This window comes from Gopherus evgoodei, chromosome 10 (assembly GCF_007399415.2).
Source record: "Gopherus evgoodei ecotype Sinaloan lineage chromosome 10, rGopEvg1_v1.p, whole genome shotgun sequence".
Taxonomy (NCBI): Eukaryota; Metazoa; Chordata; order Testudines; family Testudinidae; genus Gopherus; species Gopherus evgoodei.
This window is the reverse complement of record NC_044331.1, coordinates 69,659,825-69,680,467: the sequence shown is the minus strand read 5'-3', so window position 1 is coordinate 69,680,467 and position 20,643 is coordinate 69,659,825. Positions and strand designations below refer to the sequence as shown.

Genomic DNA, 20,643 nt, shown 5'->3' with positions numbered 1-20,643 from the left:
AAAAATAGCTTTAAAAGTAGACATGAATATGTAGTACCATTAAGTTCCTGCTTTTAGCACAGCTTGCAACCTAGGCCCAAGTTTTCATAATTACATGCATACACAGCTGCCATAGTGCATGCACACATTTTGACAGGGGCAGTGTGGTCTGGGTAGATAGAGCACTGGAACTGTGGAGTGGGTTCAAACCCTGACTCTGCCACTAGCCTGTTGGGTGACCTTGGGAAAGTCACTTCACATCTCTGTGTCTCAGTTTCCGCATCTGTAAAATGGGGATAATCATACTCACCTACCTCTAAAGCACTTTTACATCTACTGATACTGGATAAGACTTGGTATTATTAGCTGTGAAAATCTGGGTCCTACATTTTTAGTTTTAAGAGCTATTGACACATAGTCTCTCTATACTTTCTCTTCTTCCAATACATGGGATTTTTAAATGCGCTCACCTTTGGGATAACTCTCCTCCTGTGACTTTCACCACTGACTTCACTGGAAGCAAAATTAGGCCAATGCTAAATACTTTCGAAAATCCCATCCATAATCTGTCTGTTCTGTATATTATAGTATTTTGTGTATTCTTTATAGTCTATTCTATCACATTCATTGTTCCATTACATTAGATTTTGTTAGCGTGTACCCCAGCGAAGTTGAAAGCCAGCATTTTAATTTTCTAAAATTCTTTTATTCTGGTACTTCAGGGCAATTTCCATCTCTAGGACTTCAACATAAAGCCATTAAGCTATATTTAAAAAAAAAAACCTATTTAGACCAGAAATGCTGCTTTTATGTTGGTTCCATATATTGGATGTTTTCTAATTTGTTTCTTTATTATTAGGTTGAAGTGTTGTCTGTAGTTGCACAACAGATACTCAGTATACAGCAGGCTATTGTGCGAAATCTGAAAACATTCCTCTTTGAAGGCACAGAGATCTCTCTTAATCCAACCTGCGCTGTCTTCATCACTATGAATCCTGGATATGCTGGACGGGCAGAACTTCCTGATAATCTAAAGGTAATTCTGGAGTTCTGATTTCTAGTAGAAATGAAACACAATTTACAGTTTTGATTCCAATATAGTATGGATAGTGCAAAAGCAACTGTGAAATATAAGGGCATAATTCCATTTAGGTGTTCTCATTCTGGTTCATTAGTGGTTAAGCTTTAATAATGTGTTTTAATGTTGCACAAAATGAATAAACAATAGGCCTGAATCTGATCTCACTTACATCAGTTTTACACTAGTCAACATTATTGACGTCCATTGAGTTACTCCTGAATTACACTGGTGTAAGTAAGCCTGGAGTCAGGTCCCGTCCTCTGAATCCCTACTTTTGTGAGTAGTCTTGTGGTAGTCAATGGGAGTACTGATATGAGTAAGGAATGCTCACATTAATCCGCATTTGCAGGATCAGGCTTTAGAGACTCACCAGTGTACTCACTAGTATGCTATTCTTGGGCAAACCAGGGGCGTTGTTGCTGTTTTGACAGTTTCTGTCTGCTCCAATGACAATCCCCATTGTGTGTAAAGAGAATCTCTCTGAAACTGCTAGAATATATCAAAATGGAAAAAACGTTAAGTGAATCCACTGTACAGGTACGCCCACATGGAATCCAATTGACTTCAATAAATAACATTAAGATCCTTAATCATTAAAATAATGTGGGCCTTATTCTATGCTGATTTACTATCCCAGTAATCCTATTGAAATCAATAGAATTGCGCAGGGTGTAGGTCAGTGCAGAATTTGGTCTCACATCTGTGCACCTACACATTACAAATCAATGCATTTGTGTTTAAACTGAAGGTAATTTCCTTTTGCTTTTATCAGCCAAGACCAGAGTTTAGGGGTCTGTGCTTCTCTTGTAATGTGTGATGATAACCACACCTTTAACCCCATCCATGGTCCACTTCAGGAATGCCTCTGAGCTTTAAGGCCTCTGGCCTTCCCCTCTCTCTGGGTAGGTCCCTGTGTGCTACTCCCTTCTCTCTTTTAGGTTGTAGCTCCCTAGAATTCACTGTGATATCCCCAGCAAGCTAGTCTGTCTAAAGGCCAGCACCTGTGCTTTGCTTTCTCTCCAAGAGCTATGAACAGTGTATGCCAGCAGTAACATGTCACCATGCAGCTCTTTCTCAGCAGAGTGCATTGTTCAGGATAAAGTGCATACAGAGGAAACATATAAAAACAATAAAAGGTTCTATGTGCTTGCAAAACACTCCAAACATTGTCCACCAGTCCTATGGGGCCCTGCTAAGCCAAAAACATTCCAACACTACAGCAAGTGTTGGGGGACTCCTAGGATCAATGGTCCTGTCTGTTTGCTGAATCAAAAGAAAGACCCAGCCTTTTATATCCCAAGTTCTTTCTCAGTTCCTTCCCTCTGCTCTGGGACCGTCTTAAACCAAGGACTGTAGTAATCACCCCCTTGTAATTTTCCCTCCTTGGAGTTGCACACAGTCCCCTGCCCACAATGATAGATAAAACATTGATAATCGCAATACAATATAGTCCCCAAAGATACTGCATGTTGCAATATGTGTCACAGACATGGGCGGTGGGTGAACCCCCACTTTGGGGAGGCTAGCCCACTGGCCTTGCCCCTTCTGTAGGCTGGAGCCCCAAGCCCCTCCCCCCCATAACAGGAGAAACCCTGTGGGCCCCCCCCCCCGTGACCCAAGGAGCCCCAGCTAGCCCGTCCCAGCCAAACCGGGTTGAGCCACTGCCCGCCCCCCCTCCTCTGATGGTCTCCTCAGCCAAGTTGCCGCCCCCTACCCTGGCCAGTGCTGGTCCAAGCCACTGGCTCCCCCTAGGTGCCAGGCAAGCCCCAGCACCAGGATGAGCCACCATCCCCCCAACAACCCCCCAGCTGAGCTGCTGGCTGTCCAAACCCTGAAGGTCCTCTCCTGGCCAATCTACTGGCCCCCACTGCCAGTGCTGGGCCAGCCCCCTGAGCTCCAGACCCTCCTGTCCCTGAAGGCTCAGCCACCAGCCTCAGCACCCGGCCAACCCTCCTCACTCCCCCACTTGCTGCTGGCTCTCTGCATCCCTCCTCACTCCCCCATCCCCGAGGAGGAGGGACACAGCAAGCAGCAGGGACCTTTGGAGTGGGGATGGAGTAGAGGAGACATGGCAGGCAGGCAAGCAGGCAGGAGGAGCAGACAGTGGGGCCTCAGGGAAGGGATGGGGCCACCGCAGTCCAGGTGTCTGGCGGCAGGTGAACAGCAGCGCCTGGGCAATTATACCCACGGCCTATGGTCACAGGCATCTCACTAAAGCTTATGACCAAATAAATTTGTTAGTCTCTAAAGTGCTACAAGGACTCCTCATTGTTTTTGCTGATACAGACTAACTCGGCTACCACTCTGAAACCTAAAGCCATAAACAGCACAAGAAATGTAGTTTCTTGGTCTGTTATAGGTGCAAATGATGGCAGCTGTTACAGGAGAAATGCAGAGCTTTTGACTTGGGTTTTGGGAATAAAAAAGTTGTTACATTCATTTTACGTGTAGGTTATTTAATATTTGATAGATTTAGTTAAAACTGGAAAATCCTCTGAGAGTCAGATTCCACCTGTCACAGATAAACTGCCTGCTTAAAATCTTCTATTGTGGAGTACAGTGACAATTCAGGTTGCAGTCTTCAGAATACCCGAGGGATTTGGATGCCCAATTCTCATTAAAATTAATTATAATTAAAATCCCCTAAACAGCTTTGCAAATCTCAGCCTCAAAGTATAACAAATGTTCTTGTATCAGTAAGGAAAATAGTTGTAGGCACTGGACTGGGACTCAGGAAATCTGAGTTCAATTCCCAGCTTTGCCATAGATTCCCTGTGTGACCCTAGTTAAGTAATATAATACCAGGGCCGCTGCAAGGATATTTTGCGCGCTAGGTGAAACTTCCACCTTGCGCCCCCTCCCTCCACCCCCTCCGGAGCATTGCTTATTATAAACTTTCAAAAATGAATACAGTGGAGTCACATCTTACGTGGGGGTTAGGGTCTAAGATCAGCGCATAAGAGGAAAATTGCATATAGTGAAAATTACCATAAAGTACAGTTTAGACAGTATACACGGTCTACACTAGAACAGGAGTCCTCAACCTATGCCACGCATGCCAAAGGTGGCACACGAGCCAATTTTTTTTTTAATGGCAGGCTGTGGGTCCCGGCCGCCTCTGAGCCTGTTGCCGGTCTGGGGTTCCATTCATTCATCCAGCAGCTGGCTGAGAGGGGCCAGCAGCAGGCTGAGCAGGGCCAGTGGCTGGGATCCCAGCTGCCAGGAACCAGTGGATGGAACCCCAGACCACCGGGCCCGCTCAGCCTGCTGACTGTGTGGGGTTCCATTAACCCAGGCTGGCTGGAGGCTGAGCGGGGCTGACAGCTGAGATCCCGACTGGCAAGGGGCTGGCAGCTGCTCAGACAGACCTGAAGTGGGCTGAGCAGGGTGGCGACTGGGACATCAGCCTGCTGCCAGTCGGGGTCCCAGCCGCTGGCTCTGCTCAGCCTCCTGCCGACCTAGGTGAACGGAACCCCAGACTGTTCACCCAGGCCGGCAGGAGGCTGAGCGGAGCCGCCGGCTGGGACCCTGGCTGGCAGTGGGCTGAGCAGGGCTGGTGGCTGGGACCCTGGCTGGCAGGAGCCAGTGGACGGAACACCAGACTGGCAGTGGGCTGAGCCTGCTGCTGGTCTGGGGGGCAGTTCCGTCCGCTGGCTCCTGCCAGCCGGGGTCCTGGCCGCCGGCCTGCTCAGCCCACTTCTGGCCCCACTCAGCTCGCTGCAGGCTGAGTGAATGGAACCCCAGGCCGGCAACAGGCTCAGTGGCAGCTGGGACCCACAGCCTGCCATTAAAAAAAAAAATCGGCTCGCGTGCCAAACTGTAGGTTGAGGACCACTGTTCTAGTGTATACCGCGTATTTTGTGTATACTGTGTGTACTGTACTTTATGGTACTTTTCACTATATGCGATTTTCCTCTTACGCGCTGACCTTAGAACGGGGTAGGCAACCTATGGCATGTGTGCCGAAGGCAACATGTGTGCTGATTTTCAGTGGCCCCCACACTGCCTGAGTCCTGGCCACCGGTCTAGGGGGCTCTGCATTTTAATGTAATTTTAAATGAAGCTTCTTAAACATTTTAAAAACCTTATTTACTTTACATACAACAATAGTTTAGTTATATATTATAGACTGGAGAAAGAGACCGTCTAAAAACGTTAAAATTTATTACGTGAAACCTTAAATTAGAGTGAATAAATGGAGACTTGGCACAGCACTTCTGAAAGGTTGCCGACCCCTGCCTTAGAACCTAACCCCCGCATAAGATGTGACTCCACTGTTGTGTACAAAAAAAAATGTTGGACATCACTTTTCGGCACCCCCAAATTTTGGCACCCTAGGCAGCCACCTAGTTCACCTAGTGATTACACCGGTCCGCTCACGACACAGCTACAACATACCGCATACAATCTCTCCTCCATGTGTCAGTTTGCTCATATGTAAAATGGGCTAATAATACTTCCTCTGTCTTATCTATTTAGATCGTGAAATTTTCAGAGTAGTGGATGTCTCTTGCTGTGTCTGTATGGTGCCTAGCAAAATGCAGATCTGGTCTTGGTTAAAGCCTCTTGGCAATACCATAATGCAAATAATCAAGAATAACGATAATAACAGACTCTCCCTGACCTCAGTTTGATTCCTAAAGTCATATGCATGGAAGGCAAATGACAAAAGTCTGTGAATTTAAAGAGGAACACTACACCTATAAAACTAATTCAAGTTATTGCTTTATTCTCTATTCTTGGGTCTGCGTTCTTTTAGATGTTAATTTTTTCTCCCATAGGCACTATTCCGAACAGTTGCCATGATGGTTCCAGATTATGCTTTGATTGGTGAAATTTCACTTTATTCAATGGGATTTATTGATTCTAGAAGGTGAGTCATATTCAATTTTTCACTTACAGCTGGCTCTGAAATTCCTCAGGAGGCTAATCACTCTGTGTGTGAGGCGGAGGGTGGGGAGTATGTGTGTGTGGTGTGGTTTCTACTGATAATTTGGACTAAATTTTCCAAGTGTTGTGTAAATATTTATCCAGGCAACTGTTCTGTTCAGTTAAAATCACGTGATTAAATCCATATGCATTGCTTTGAAAATGAACACCTTAATGGGTTTTCCTGACAATCCATCTCAAAAGACCTGCATGATATTAATTGATTCAAGTTTGTAAAACAGCAAAAGCACACAACAAACCTTTGATATGTACCTTGGCTACCATAGGTGAAATGTACCCCTAGGTGGAGGGAAGCACAAGGTTACACTTTACTTAAGGCTTACTTAAGCCTCCATAAGTAGTGCGTAAACCTTCTTCTGGAACTTGGCACAGAGGTGAATTGTCACTCTGTGTGAATGAAGTTTTATATATGTTTGAGGCACGTGAACAGGGAAACAGCATTTGAGCTGTTACTGTTTTACAAAACCCAAAACAATGGAGAAATCTGTCATTTAGAGTTCTATACATTTTGGGGCATGTCCTCAGGTGTAAACTGACATCACTCCATTTACTTCAAAGATCTGGGCTTTAAATATGCAAATATCTGATATATTTGGCATTTTATTTGCATTTCACACACCATATTTTAACATCCACAGTCTTGCCCAGAAAATTGTTGCCACGTACCGCCTTTGCTCTGAGCAGTTATCATCTCAGCATCACTATGACTATGGAATGCGTGCTGTTAAATCTGTCCTGACAGCAGCAGGAAACTTAAAACTAAAGTACCCAGAAGAAGATGAAAGTGTATTGTTACTTCGAGCTCTGCTGGATGTTAACTTAGCTAAATTCTTGGCACAAGATGTTCCTCTCTTTCAGGTAAGATAACAGGTACTTGCATTAAAATACTAAGTTATAAGAACCTAGAAAGACAGATAGATGGGACTGCCATGATAAACTAAGAAAACAGACCATTGTTTAATTTAAAACAGTTTTGTCCAAATTCTTTCATCATTACTACTGAAGTCAGTGGGGTTGCACCAGTCTAATTGTGGGCATAATTTAGCTCTTAGTATTGTTTTGAAAAATGAACTTATAGCAATGATAGGAGTTACCTTTTGAGTTACCTTATGATATGTTGCATGCCATTGACATGATCTCTTGTAACTCCATTAACTCATGCCAATGAAAATCATTCTTTGCTAATTTTGTATATAAGGATGTGTCTACACTATGGAGACTATACAGGCATTTCTAAGTTTCTGTAGCTATGTCAGCATAACCCTGTAGTGTAGACGCGGTCTACACCAACGGAAGGGTTTTTTCCCCACTATAGGAACACCGCCTTCCTTAGGTACAGTAGCTATGTCGATGGAAGCATTCTTCCATCAATATAGTTGCATCTATGCTCGGGGTTAAGTCAGCATGGCTGTGGCACTCGGGGGTGTGGATTTTTCACACTGCTGACCAATGTAGCTACATTGACCTAACTTTTAAGTGTAGGCCAGCCTGTGAAGGAGGTGGGGAAAGTTAAATTGCAAGCAATAGAAAATATTTTCTTTGAAAGTCAGAGTGAAAACCATGATGTTATTGCTAATGTTATGCTTCCATAGAAGGAGGATAATCAATGTATTAAGCTTCAAAGCCATCTGCGTTAATTATAAAGACCTAAGATCTGGACTTTTGAAAAAAGTCACTGCTGTGAAGTAAAAGAACACAGATCTCCCCATTAGTCATTTAATCTCTCTCCTCCCCCAGTACATTTAAAGGCAGATTTTCAGCAGTTTTACATTTGTTTTGCAGGAGCAATTCATGCCTGTATCATTTGTGATGTTCATTCATTTGTGAGTGCAAAACAGAGTGCCTTCAGCTCTATCTGATTGTGGATACAAGTGAATCAATTAAAGGCACAGCTACTGAGGTCTGCACCTGCAGTTAATTTTGCAGGTCCAAAAATGTGGGTGCAATTAGTGCCTGTAAATTAGGACTCAGTCCAGCTGAATACATTCACCCTTAAAGTCCAGTTTCCTACCATTTTCTATGTATTAACACTCAGAAGTTCTGCCTTTGTTTTTGTTAGTCTGCTTTTAATAGTATCCTGTGTTTTTTCATTAACAGGGTATCATATCTGATCTGTTTCCTGGGGTGGTTCTTCCTAAACCAGCCTATGAGCTGTTTGTGCAGGCACTGACTGACAATATTACAAAAATGAATCTTCAACCAGTTCCTTGGTTTATTGGAAAAATTATTCAGGTATTTAAAGAAAATATTCATCACATCTGAAAAAAGATAATTTATGTATAAACCATTAAAGTACCTGGCTGAATCAGGGCCTAAATTAGTAGCTAGCAGAGCATTACAGAAAGCTTATCTATACAAAGTGAAAACCACAAAATGTACAGACATTGATATGCCAGAAAAAAACTCCACCCTCTATAACAGTAAGTATGAGTTGGTCAGTAGATATTGCCCCCTTCCATGTGGCAAGGGTACTCATATTTGCACCCATGACTCAGGTCATATGACTGGAGCCAGCAAATGAAGTTCAGTCTTACTAGAGGAACCAATGTGTCTTAGCATTGAGAGCACTGGACTAAGACTCATAAAACCTATGTTCCTGGCTCTGTTACTGGTCTGCTGGATGACCTTGAGCAAGTCAGTTCATTGCTCTATACCTCAGTTTCCCCATCTGTAAAATGGCAATAATGATACTGACTGTCTTTGTGAAGTGTTTTGAGATCTCGGTACTGTTATTACCACCACTCATGTGCTGTGCTTTTATTACTCCCACTGCTTTAACTTTCACCCTTTTATTAGTTGCTTTTGCTGATTTGAAATCAAGTTAGTTAAACAGGTACAAACGGTTGGGTGGACACTTTTTTGTTCTGGTTTAAACCAGACTTATTTTGGTGTAGCTTGGGTCAGATAGCAATTGGATTAAGCTAAAGTCAAAAAAGGCCCTCTAAACTAAAATAAGAATGTCTACCGGGGTTTGCACTAGTTTAAATCAGTTTAAAAACAAACTTAAGTTAAACCAGTGCAAATTTCTAATGAAAACAAGGCCTGGGTTGGAGTAATTTACACTCTTAGGAGGCAGGAAGTGTAATTATGCTGTCTTAGACTCCCCTCTGAGTTTGGCCTTAGGCTCTTTAAGGACAGGAATGTCAGTGTTTGTGTCTAGATTGGCTGATCTGCTCTTTCACACAATGTAGGAGTGCAAAAGAGACTAGTTTCACACACATTACATTCAGTTCTTTAATATATTTAAGTATAAAACTCATGTCATTAATACAGATTTATGAAATGATGCTGGTGCGCCATGGATACATGATTGTTGGAGATGCTTTGGGTGGAAAGACCTGTGCATACAAAGTGCTAGCCTCAGCCCTTGGTGATTTGTACACAGGTAAAACTAAAAAGCCTACTGAAGACTTCTCATAAAAAATTAATTCTATGACCAATGAATTTGCTGTACAAATATAAGTTCAGGTTGCTAATTCTGCTGTTAATGGGTTGCAGAATAGAAGAGAATTTGGATATGCAGGAATAAGATTGGAAAAACTCAGTCAGAAATATTGTTCTTTTAAACTGATCACACAAATATGCAAAAAAGTCAGTTACACATTTTGTTAAGCAGTATATTTGTGCACAGTAGTCATGCAAAACTAGCAGCAATAGTCGCATCAAACAAATCTCTTAATATATGGTACTTCTCTGGAAAATGGCTGCAAAAATGGCACCTCTTTGCTCAACAGATCTATTCCCTGGGAGAGATTTTGTGAAGCTGTCTCATTAATGCATCATCAGTTTCCATTGTGCTTCTGTCCTGTTCCTCATTTTTTACCTTGTGCTTTTGCACACAACACAGGCCTTGTGCAGCAATAAACTCTATGTGTAAGTAAAGGAGGTCATTACTTGCTGCTGGGTAGCTTCCACATGTAAGGTCTATTGAGTGGCTACACTGGGATTCTATCAGGAATCTTCCACTTCTAAACTTCATTAATTAAAAATATTTGTAAAGAACTTTTGCCTTCTAGCTAGCTAATCAATATATTCTATTTTTAATTCCTACCTAGCAAATTCCATGGATGAGTTTGCTGTTGAGTACAGAATTATTAATCCCAAAGCTATTACAATGGGACAGCTGTATGGGTGTTTTGACCCCGTGAGCCATGAGTGGACAGATGGAGTCCTTGCAAACACCTTCAGACAACAAGCATCTTCAACCACAGAAGACAGGAAGTGGATTATATTTGATGGACCAGTGGATGCAGTTTGGATAGAGAACATGAACACTGTGCTAGATGATAATAAGAAGGTAGCCATCATTTTTGCCTGTTACTTTAGCGTGTGAACGCACATAATTAATTGCAGTTGTTTGGTTATTGCAGCTAGTGATCTAACTCTTTTAAGTAAATTGAAATACATGAATTATAATTATCTTTAACTGCTAAAAGAAAAAGGATTCCTTTTTATTGTGGAATATATAAAGAGCTGGCTAATGCTTCATTTTTTCTTTTTCTCCCAAGTCTGCAAGACTTGGCAATAACAAATAGAGAGCTCTCTAAGACAGAATTCTAGAAATATCGAATACTACGGGAACATGAATGAATGAATACTAAATGGGATGGCTGTTCAGTGGTTTTATGACAAGCATTGCTATAAGTGAATGTTCAGCTATGATATGATTAAACCATGTTTACGCCATGTTTGCTTTCCAGCTATGTTTAATGAGTGGGGAAATAATTCAGATGAGTTCCAAAATGAGTTTAATCTTCGAGCCAGCTGACTTGGAGGAGGCATCTCCAGCAACTGTTAGCAGGTAACAGTAACCCACCTAAAGTCTGAACTACCTCACACAATGTACCTGATGCATTTCAGATACCTTACTGCACCATGACTACTTATTTTTCCAGGTGTGGTATGATCTATATGGATCCTAATCAGTTAGGTTGGAAGCCTCTGAAGGATTCCTACATGGACACACTGCCCCCAAATCTGCAACAGGAGCACAAAGAACTGGTACGAGCCTTTTTTTTATGTGTCACCCTTATAACTTTTACTTTAAAGGTAATCTGCCCACCATGTCCTAGTATGTCCTATGGGCTTCCAGGTAGGCACATTGAGTAATGTTTTCAAAGCACCTCAGTGAATCAGGACACAAAGGGTATGTCTACATTGCAATCACACTGCAGCACATGTAGACATAACCACACTAGCTTTACTCTAGCTAGCTTGAATAACTATACCAGTGAAACTGTGCTAGCATGGGAGGCAGCACAGGCTAGCTTGCCAAGCATGCCTAAGATCCCTGATGAGCTTGTACCTTCTGTGCTGCCACTTATACTGCCATGGTTTCACTGCAACAGAACAAAGCTAGTTCATGTACATCTACATGTGCTGCAGTCACACCTCTGATCTCAATGAAGACATACTGTGAATCTCAAGGGGCTCCACAGGCAGTCTGCCTCACTTTCCCCACTTTCCCATCTTTCTATCCAAAAGCCTACACAAGGCAAAGGTTTATCTTCCTCCTTCCTGCCTGTCATCTTTTCTGCTTTGGCAGGCCACTCCCAGGCCCTGCCTGGTCAGAGTCTCAGTCCTAACTTCCAGGACTCTCTGCTAGAACCTGCTCACTCTCCTAGCAGTCTCTAATCCCTGGGCTCCCTTCCACTTTTGAAAGTTATATCCAATATTACATGGGGTTTAGTGATGTGTGAGACTTCACTAACAGAGTCCTAGTGCTTGATAGGTGGAGATTATGTGAGCCAGGTCCAGGAGAAGGGGGGTGAGAAATGTGCATTAAAAATGCACTGTCACCGGTTTGGGGCAGTCAGATCCTAGCATGGGAAATGCATATATTAATAACATTCTTATCATTCAGGGTCTGCTTTTGCAAACCCTTACTCACTAGAGTAGTTCTTACTGAGTAGAACAACTCAGATGGATCAGTGGTGCTCATGTTCGTGTAGTGCACTTACAAATGAGACTGTGGGTTTGCAGGAATAGGTTCTGAAGGTTATCTAAGCATTAAACATTGAGTTCAGTGAGAGGAGGATCAGGCATTAAAAGGCCAAACAGACTTTTTTGTGTTGGGCCTAGAGCTTGTCATAAACAGATAGCTAAGGGTTAATGTCTCTTTCACCTAAAAAAAAAAGTAACCTGAAGCACCTGACCAGAGGACCAATCAGGAAACCAGTCTTTTTCAAATCTGGGTGGAGGGGTTTGTATGTGTGGGTCCTTTGTTCTGGGTCTTCTGCCTGTCCCTCTCAGCTATGAGAAGGATTTTTCTATTTCCTGCTTTCTAATCTTCTGTTTCCAAGTTGTGAGTACAAAGTTGGTTTGTTGTTTTGTATTTACATGTCTATAGTTGCTGGAGTGCTTTGAATTGTATTCTTTTTGAATAAGGCTGTTTATTCATATTTCGTTTAAGCAAATGACCCTGTATTTGTCACCTTGATATAGAGAGACCATTTTTATGTATTTTTCTTTCTTTTTATATAAAGCTTTCTTTTTAAGACCTGTTGGAGTTTTTCTTTAGTGGGGAACTCCAGGGAATTGAGTCTGCAACTCACCAGGGAATTGGTGGGAGGAGGAAGTCAGGGGGAAATCTGTGTGTGTTAGATTTACTAGCCTGACTTTGCATTCCCTCTGGGTGAAGAGGGAAGTGCTTGTGTTTCCAGGCTGGAAACGGGGGAGGCTGGAATCCCTCTGCTTAGATTCACGGAGGTTGTTTCTGTGTATCTCTCCAGGAACACCTGGAGGGGGGAAGGGAAAAGGTTTATTTCCCTTTGTTGTGAGACTCAAGGGATTTGGGTCTTGGGGTCCCCAGGGAAGGTTTTTGGGGGGACCAGAGTGCCCCAAAACACTCTAATTTTTTGGGTGGTGGCAGCTTTACCAGGTCCAAGCTGGTAACTAAGCTTGGAGGTTTTCATGCTAACACCCATATTTTGGACACTAAGGTCCAAATCTGGGACTAGGTTATGATAGAGCTAGATGAAGCCGTAGTTTTCTGTGATCTGCCAGTCCCCTTCTTCACTGTTCAATGGAAGAGCAGACAGGAGTTGGGACCACATTCAGAAAAGTGCTTAGGGATGAGGGAATGCTGCCTGCTGTTGGTTAAGAAGCAATCTCTATCCCTTTATAAACTATCTGCAATACCCTCGGAAAAGGCCAAGATAGAGGCACAGGAGAGGTTGGGCCATGACTTCCTGCACCCTGCATAAGTCAGCAGAGCTGGCTTGCCGTAGAGGGAAAGCAATGATGCTTCACTTACAGCAGTGGTCACACTCTCCCTGCATACTGGGGAGCTCTAGAAGGCATTTCACAATGGGATGAGGTGACTATGCACTACTCCCAGTGCCCTTAATGGTCTGATGGAACCCTGGTCTGTGTTCCTTCTGCTGTATGCTTACTAGACCTTGGATTTGGTCTCTCAGATTATCCTGTAAACCTCAGTGAAATGTGGTCTTCCCATATTTAGTCCATGTGTCTGGGTGGAGTAACAGCTCCCAGATGTGGAAAGGTCCTTCTGCTGTCTGGATTAATAAGAGGAGAACAAACTTCTTATTCCAAACCATTTATTTGCTTCTGACAAAAGCAGCTTCTATCCACTGGCAGGCAGGTTCCATGGCTCTGTGGCAACTCCCATAGTGCCTTGTCAAGGCCACTCCCCAATCTCCCCCTCCACCAACCCAGGCAGAATTATTGGTGCCTTAAGGATCCAATTTTATTGAACAGCTAAGTCAAATAAACCTTTGATACAAGACTAGGTAAGTAAGGAAAATAATGCCACTCCTACACTGTTTTAAAACTGTTTCCTGTTCTGCCTGCAGATTGATGACATGTTTATGTGGCTAGTCCAGCCTTGCTTGGAATTTGTTCGCCTTCACTGCAAAATCATAGTACAGACATCCGCTGTCCATCTGTCCTATAGCATGATGAAACTCTATACCTGTCTGCTCGGTCAGTATCTTTTAATGCTTCAGCCTCTTATTTTTTCCTGATATGTCATAACAATAGAAAAACCAGGCCACTAGAGACAAGTTAATGCTAGATGACTTCATTTTGAATGAAGCAAGTGCTATGGAGGTGTGGATCATATGCCGTAGGTCTTTTCACTGACCTAGTAATAACAACAGTCCTTTGTGCCTTGTTTAGCACCTCTCAGCTCAGGATCTCAAAGTACTTTACAGGTCTGAGTAAGGCCCTGTGGGCATGGCCTTAGATGTTTAGCATGCTGTTTGCTAGCATCCTAATGAAATATTTAGATCTCCTTTAAATATTTCCCACTCATTCATTTTTAATTTAAAACAATATATTGCACTATCAAAACAGGGCCAGAGTCTCACCTGGTGAAAATTGATTTAGTGCCATTAAAGGCAATGATGAGGATCTGGCTTAGAATGATTTTTTTACAAAAGCAGATTTTGATCATTTAACCAAGATTTGAATGCATTTTTTTAGATGAAATAAGGAAATCAGGCGAAGAAGGTGAAACCATGTCTAGTCAGCAGATCATCTTATGGCTACAGGGGCTTTTCCTTTTCGCATTGGTTTGGACAATCGGCGGGACCATCAATGCAGACAGCAGAAAGAAATTTGATCTGTTTTTCCGCAACTTGCTAATGGGAATGGATGATGAGAACCCACGCCCCAAAAGCGTGAAGCTCACCAAAAACAATATCTTTCCAGAAAAAGGTGTTTCTACATAACTGTATTTGTATTGCGTAGTCTTGCTTTACAAACCCTGCCAAATCCTGTCTAGCACTGCCGGACAGACTGGGGTGTCTGGCACTTTTCCTTTGCTGCAGAAATCCTGCAGCCAGGCCTGAAAGATACACAGTGGGGAGCTCTTTTTTGTTGCTCTAAACAAGAGGAACGTGTGCCCCAGATTGACCTAAACGGTGAAATCTGTTGCAGCTAACAACTTCCTGACAGTGAGGTTCAATGGGAGAGGAGGATATTCAGTATTATTTAGAAGGCATTCATTGCTGCACAGGCCATGTGAAGAACTGACAAATCAATTTGATCATTTCTACCCTTGTACTAGAAAGAACTAGGGGGAAACTCTTTAGAGGCTAAAGTGACATGACATTATTTTGACTGTCTATTCAGTCAATTTTCCTATATTCTGTAAAAGCAGCAAAGAATCCTGTGGCACCTTATAGACTAACAGATGTTTTGGAGCATGAGCTTTCGTGGGTGAATACCCACTTCATTGGATGCATGGAATAACAGATGTTTTGGAGCATGAGCTTTTGTGGGTGAATACCCACTTCGTCGGATGCATGACACATGCCTCCGACGAAGTGGGTAATCACCCATGAAAGCTCATGCTCCAAAATGTCTGTTAGTCTATAAGGTGCCACAGGACTCTGCTGCTTTTACAGATCCAGACTAACACAACTACCCCTTGATACCTATATTCTGTGTTTTGTTTAACAGGGAGTGTGTATGACTTCTATTTTCACAAGCAAGCCAGTGGGCAATGGAACATATGGACTGATTACATCACTAGGGAGGAGCAAAATATCCCTGCTGGTGCAAAGGTTAACATTTTTTTTTTTATTATGGAAAAGAACTCAGTGATGAAAACAATGTTGTGAAATGACAGAGTTACAAGTCAGTTACATTTAGTAGCTCAGATTAATTTATATATGACTTCTTTCTGCTTACTATGAATGTCTTAAGCTGTATGGGCTCTCCCTTGCTTAAACCTTGGTTCTGATATCAGACCTATATTTAAATCTCAGTTCAAAAGGTAAATATGGAGCATAAGGGTGATCTTGTGGTGAAAGATCTGGGCTCAATTCCTGGCTTTGTTACAGAATCCTTGTATGACCTTGGGCAAGTCACTTAACCAAGAAGCAGCCTCTGATTTTTGGTGCCTGTTTTTGGGTGTTCAGGCTGAGACCTTGTGTAATATAACATTGATTAATCAGCACTTCTACAAGAATTGACTCACAGCTTCCTTAGGATGCGGAGGCCAACTTAGGGTGTCCAACAACCCACAACAGAGGCATCCACATTTTGATGGCAAGCTTTGAACATAATCTCTGTGTGCCTTGGTTTGCCCATCTGCAAAGTGGGGCTAAAGATCCTTCCCAATTGTAACAGGGCTGACTGCCTCCCACGTCCCCCCTCATGGCCTAAGGTCATTCAACAGGCAGTCTGCCTCACTTTCCCCTCTTTCCATCCAAAAGCCCACACAAGACAAAGGTTTCTCTTCCTCCTCCCAGGCCTTCCTGCCTGGCATCTTTTCTGCTTTGGCAGGCCACTCCCAGGCCTTGCCTGGTCAGAGTCTCAGTCCTAACTTCCAGGACTCTCTGCTAGAACCTGCTCACTCTCCTAGCAGTCTCTAATCCTGGATATTCATTCCCTCTTTCACTGCAGCCTCCTTCTGCTCTTTATAGAGTGGCTCATTGTATAATCAGGGTTGGCTAGCCCTGGCCCTTAAGGGGTGAGCCACCCTGTTACACCTGCCTTACAGCTGTGATGTGGGGTTAAATTCATTAATGGTTGTAAAAATCTTTAAGAAGTTCAAAATGTTGTTAACCATTGCCTCATTACCGCTATTCCTCATTGACGTGCTAGATATTAGTACAGCTAGCATCTACATGACATATGTGGAAAGAAGGAGGATGAATCTTTATTTCATCATTTAAAAATAACTTTTAAGTACACAGCACATAGCTACCCCACTGATGTGGGGGGAGAAGAGACTCCCTGTGACATTTTACCCCTTCCCTTTGCACAGTGAAGGGCAGAATTGAGCCCCAGATTAGGAATTATCCAGTGCTCCCATTTTTGCTTTGAATTGTCACAATGCCTTGGAGCCCTAGTCATGCATGACTTAGGCTCCATTGTGCTAGGTGCTGTACAAACACAGAACAAAAGCAGCTCCTTACCATTTACAGTATCTGCAAGAAACTTGTCATAACCTTTATTTACATATAGAAGTAATTTTTAAAAACTCCTTTTTTGGGCAATAAACTCTCTGCAGTAAATTGATTTCAAACCTCAGTATTGGTTACAATGTTAGATATTTGTTTTCCACATAGTATTTTAATTTTCCATATAATAGGTGTCCGAGCTTATAATTCCAACAATGGAAACAGCCAGGCAATCCTTTTTTCTAAAAACATATGTGGAACATAACATCCCCTTGCTGTTTGTGGGCCCCACTGGTACAGGAAAATCCGCGATTACCAACAGCTTTCTGCTGCAACTTCCAAAACTTAAATACGTCCCTAACTGCATCAATTTCTCTGCAAGAACTTCAGCTAACCAAACCCAGGATATTATTATGTCAAAGCTGGACAGAAGAAGAAAGGGACTATTTGGACCTCCTGTGGGGAAAAAAGCTGTAATATTTGTAGGTAAGACAGCTTGTGTGTTCTTATTTCTTCATGTAAAATCAGGCTTAGGAGAACTAAGTGCTTCATTGGTCTGGTAATTATACACTACCCACTACTTTTTTTTTTTTTAAAAGGCATCTGTGAAAGGATTAGGATTGTCCTCTGCTGGAAAATTTACATACATTGAAGCACAAGTGTGAGAGCTAGTGATGTGGGGGGGGTGCTACAGCACCCCCATGTTTTGCATGAGGTCCCGGCCGCTGGCCCAGCACCCAGGGTCCCGCTGCTGCTGGCCCCATGCCCAGGAATCCGCTCCTCGTCCTGCACTCAGGGTTCCAGATGCAGGACCTGTGTCCAGGGCTCTGCTCTTGGCCCCACACCCAGGGTCCTGGCTGCAGGACCCACAGGCCTGGGGTTCTGCTGCAGGCCCTGTATGCAGGGATCTGGCTGCTGGCCCCGCACCCAGGACTCTGCTTCCTTCCACAGCTGTGGTTCCAGCCTCAGCCCCCTTACCCCTGTCCCCGTCTCCCTGACCTCTCGGAGCCATAGTCTGGTCCTGGCCCCAGCTCAGGGGAGAGGGTGCGAGGTAAAAAGTTGGAGACCTTTGGCTTTCAGCACCCTCCGTTGTAAAAAGTGGTCCAATGACACTGCACTGAAGTGGTGCTTGTCTTTAAGATGGTTTGCTCCCTTACTTTAAATCTGTTCAGTTTGGTACCTTATGTTGCAATTTGTGATCTTAAGTAAACACAAAACAAACAAAACAACCAGCCCATCAGCCGAACAAAATTAAACCAATATCTTTAACTTAAAAAAAATTACCCCTGTATGGTATACCTACATTAGATTCAGTTGTTGCATCAAAGAGAAATAATAATAATGAAAGGTAACCTTTTCCTTGTTAAGAGAGATAATAGGTATCTGTGCTTTGATTTATTTCTTAAGACATGAACGTTCTTTTTAGATGACCTAAACATGCCTGCAAAGGAGGTGTACGGAGCCCAGCCACCTATTGAGCTTCTTAGACAGTGGATTGATCATGGTCACTGGTATGACAAGAAGGATACATCCAGGCTTGATATCATAGATGTCTTACTTGTTTCAGCAATGGGCCCTCCTGGTGGAGGAAGAAATGATATTACAGGTAGGAAATAAATATAATATAATATAATATAATATAGAAATACATCACTACGACAACCCATTGTCTAGTTGGCTGAGGTTATAGAGGGAATCCTGGCTTACCTAATGTTATTAAAATAGAAAACTATGAGCTTGTCTACATGAATAATTAGTTTGCGGCAAGCTGGGGTATGAGTCTAACCTGCACTAGCATGCTGCAGGATCACTGTCCATGCGGACCGTGATGATACGCCTTAACAGTTTCTCAATGTGCTTTGATCCAGTCCTCTTTGAAACGGGACTAGATCAAAGTGCATTAATGAACTGTCCACATGGACAGTTAATCTGTAGCTAAATCTTTGTGTAAGCAAGTGCTGTGTTTGTATACAGCTTGTAAGCCAGCGGGCAGATTCACCAGCTGGGCCATTCCAAATAAAACCCACATACACACATTTATTATTACATCTGAATATAAAGGAGCTGGAAAAATGAGCCCAGGATAAGGATGATTGGTGGTGTTTGACTTCTGCCTCACCTGATGGTATGGGAAGAATGATGATGATGGTGGTGGTGGTGATTGATGATGACTCAAGTTTAATCTGCGTTTGTTTCCTCCGGGTGGGTTTAATAATCAGCAGAAGATACAAAGCCTGAAAATAATACCAAATACTTAGGAACAGGTTGTTTTTATCACGTTAGATAACAAATGCTGACTAACACAGTAAAATCCTAGTATAGACAAGGCAGTTTGTAGCTTTTGCACATTTTACCAGGTCAAGGTGAAAACTAGGGTGAATCTAAGGTTTATCTTAACTTGCTAATTTGTGTGAAAACTACAGATTGTCTTGCCTTCACCAGAATTTTAGTTCATCTCAGGGTATGTCCACATTTCGAGTTGGGAGTATGATTCCCAGCTCGGGTAGACATACTTGCGCTAGCTCCTCACTGAGCTAATGCACTAGAAGTAGAATGTAGCCATGGCAGTGTAAACAGTGAGAGGACTAACAGCCTTGAGTGTGTGTCCGTTAGAGATGTTGGGTTTGTACCGAGGGAAGCTAGCCCTTTCCGCCACTCCTGCTGCTACTACTATACTTCTATCTCATATCAGTCTCACCTAGTGATAGTGTCATTTTATTAAGGTGTAGAAATGTTCCTGAAACAAAACCCTGGAACCAGATCCAGATCCAAATCCAAATTTTGCAGCTTGATTTTATTGCTAATAAGATGGTCACTGCTAGACAAATGGTAGATGTACGGTGGAAAGAAAATTGTGCAGTACTGGACATGACTGTGTCGTTCACTGTGTATTACAGGGCGTTTCACACGACACTTGAATATTATTTCCATCAATGCTTTTGATGATGACATTTTAACCAAGATTTTCTCTTCGATTGTTGACTGGCATTTCAGCAAAGGATTTGAAGCTGTATTTACAAGGTAATGGTGTTATGATTCCCAAGACTATTTTACAGAGAACATATTGTCTTAGATCTTTTATTTGCATGCCTCACAATTAAATTCACCTTTCTCTTCTTTTTATTTATTTATTTTTTAAGGCTTGGCAAGATGATAATCCAAGCTACAATGGCCATTTATAAAATGGCTGTCGAGAATTTTCTTCCAACTCCTTCAAAATCCCATTACGTCTTTAATCTGCGTGATTTCTCCCGTGTTGTTAGAGGAGTGCTGTTGTGTCCACACACCCATTTACAAGTAGGCTGCTGTTTAACTGTTCATAAAATGATAGTTAAACAAATAAAGTATTAAAGCTAAATTCTCTTCACTAACATGCACTGTAATTTTAATAGGTTTGCATGCATATAACTGAGAGCAAGATTGGGCCTGAATATTTTGCTGTGCACTTTCCTCCTTCCTCTTGATGAAGAAAAACATATTCAGATATTGTTATTATTTATTTGCTTGTATTACAGTAACTGTTAGATCAGGGCCCTGATGTGTTAGGACCTGTAATATCCATAGTAGGAGACAGTCACTGCCCCTGAACTTGTTACCTAAATAGACAAGACAAAGGAAGAAGAGAGAAAAGAAGGATTATTATCCCCATTTTACAGATGAGGGAACTGATGCACAAAGAGGTTGAATGGCTTGGCCCCCAAAAATGTATCTTGCTATTAGCTGATGATGGAAGTTTCTATGTAATATAAAAAAGCCAAA

At 42.6% G+C, this 20,643-nt stretch overlaps 1 protein-coding gene across 2 annotated transcripts in view; it reads left to right on the top strand.

Annotated features, from left to right (window-relative positions):
• The window catches only part of DNAH3 (dynein axonemal heavy chain 3), a 111,871-nt gene that overhangs the window by 65,250 nt on the left and 25,978 nt on the right, over positions 1–20,643 (top strand). For both annotated transcript variants that reach the window (XM_030578529.1, XM_030578530.1), the window contains 15 exons: positions 839–1,015; positions 5,842–5,933; positions 6,649–6,868; positions 8,108–8,242; positions 9,284–9,395; positions 10,066–10,307; positions 10,711–10,811; positions 10,906–11,011; positions 13,825–13,954; positions 14,456–14,689; positions 15,437–15,540; positions 17,076–17,370; positions 18,311–18,490; positions 19,782–19,905; positions 20,025–20,181. In XM_030578529.1, coding sequence (XP_030434389.1) covers positions 839–1,015; positions 5,842–5,933; positions 6,649–6,868; positions 8,108–8,242; positions 9,284–9,395; positions 10,066–10,307; positions 10,711–10,811; positions 10,906–11,011; positions 13,825–13,954; positions 14,456–14,689; positions 15,437–15,540; positions 17,076–17,370; positions 18,311–18,490; positions 19,782–19,905; positions 20,025–20,181 — 2,409 coding nt within the window. The remainder of the gene's footprint in view (positions 1–838; positions 1,016–5,841; positions 5,934–6,648; positions 6,869–8,107; positions 8,243–9,283; positions 9,396–10,065; positions 10,308–10,710; positions 10,812–10,905; positions 11,012–13,824; positions 13,955–14,455; positions 14,690–15,436; positions 15,541–17,075; positions 17,371–18,310; positions 18,491–19,781; positions 19,906–20,024; positions 20,182–20,643) is intronic.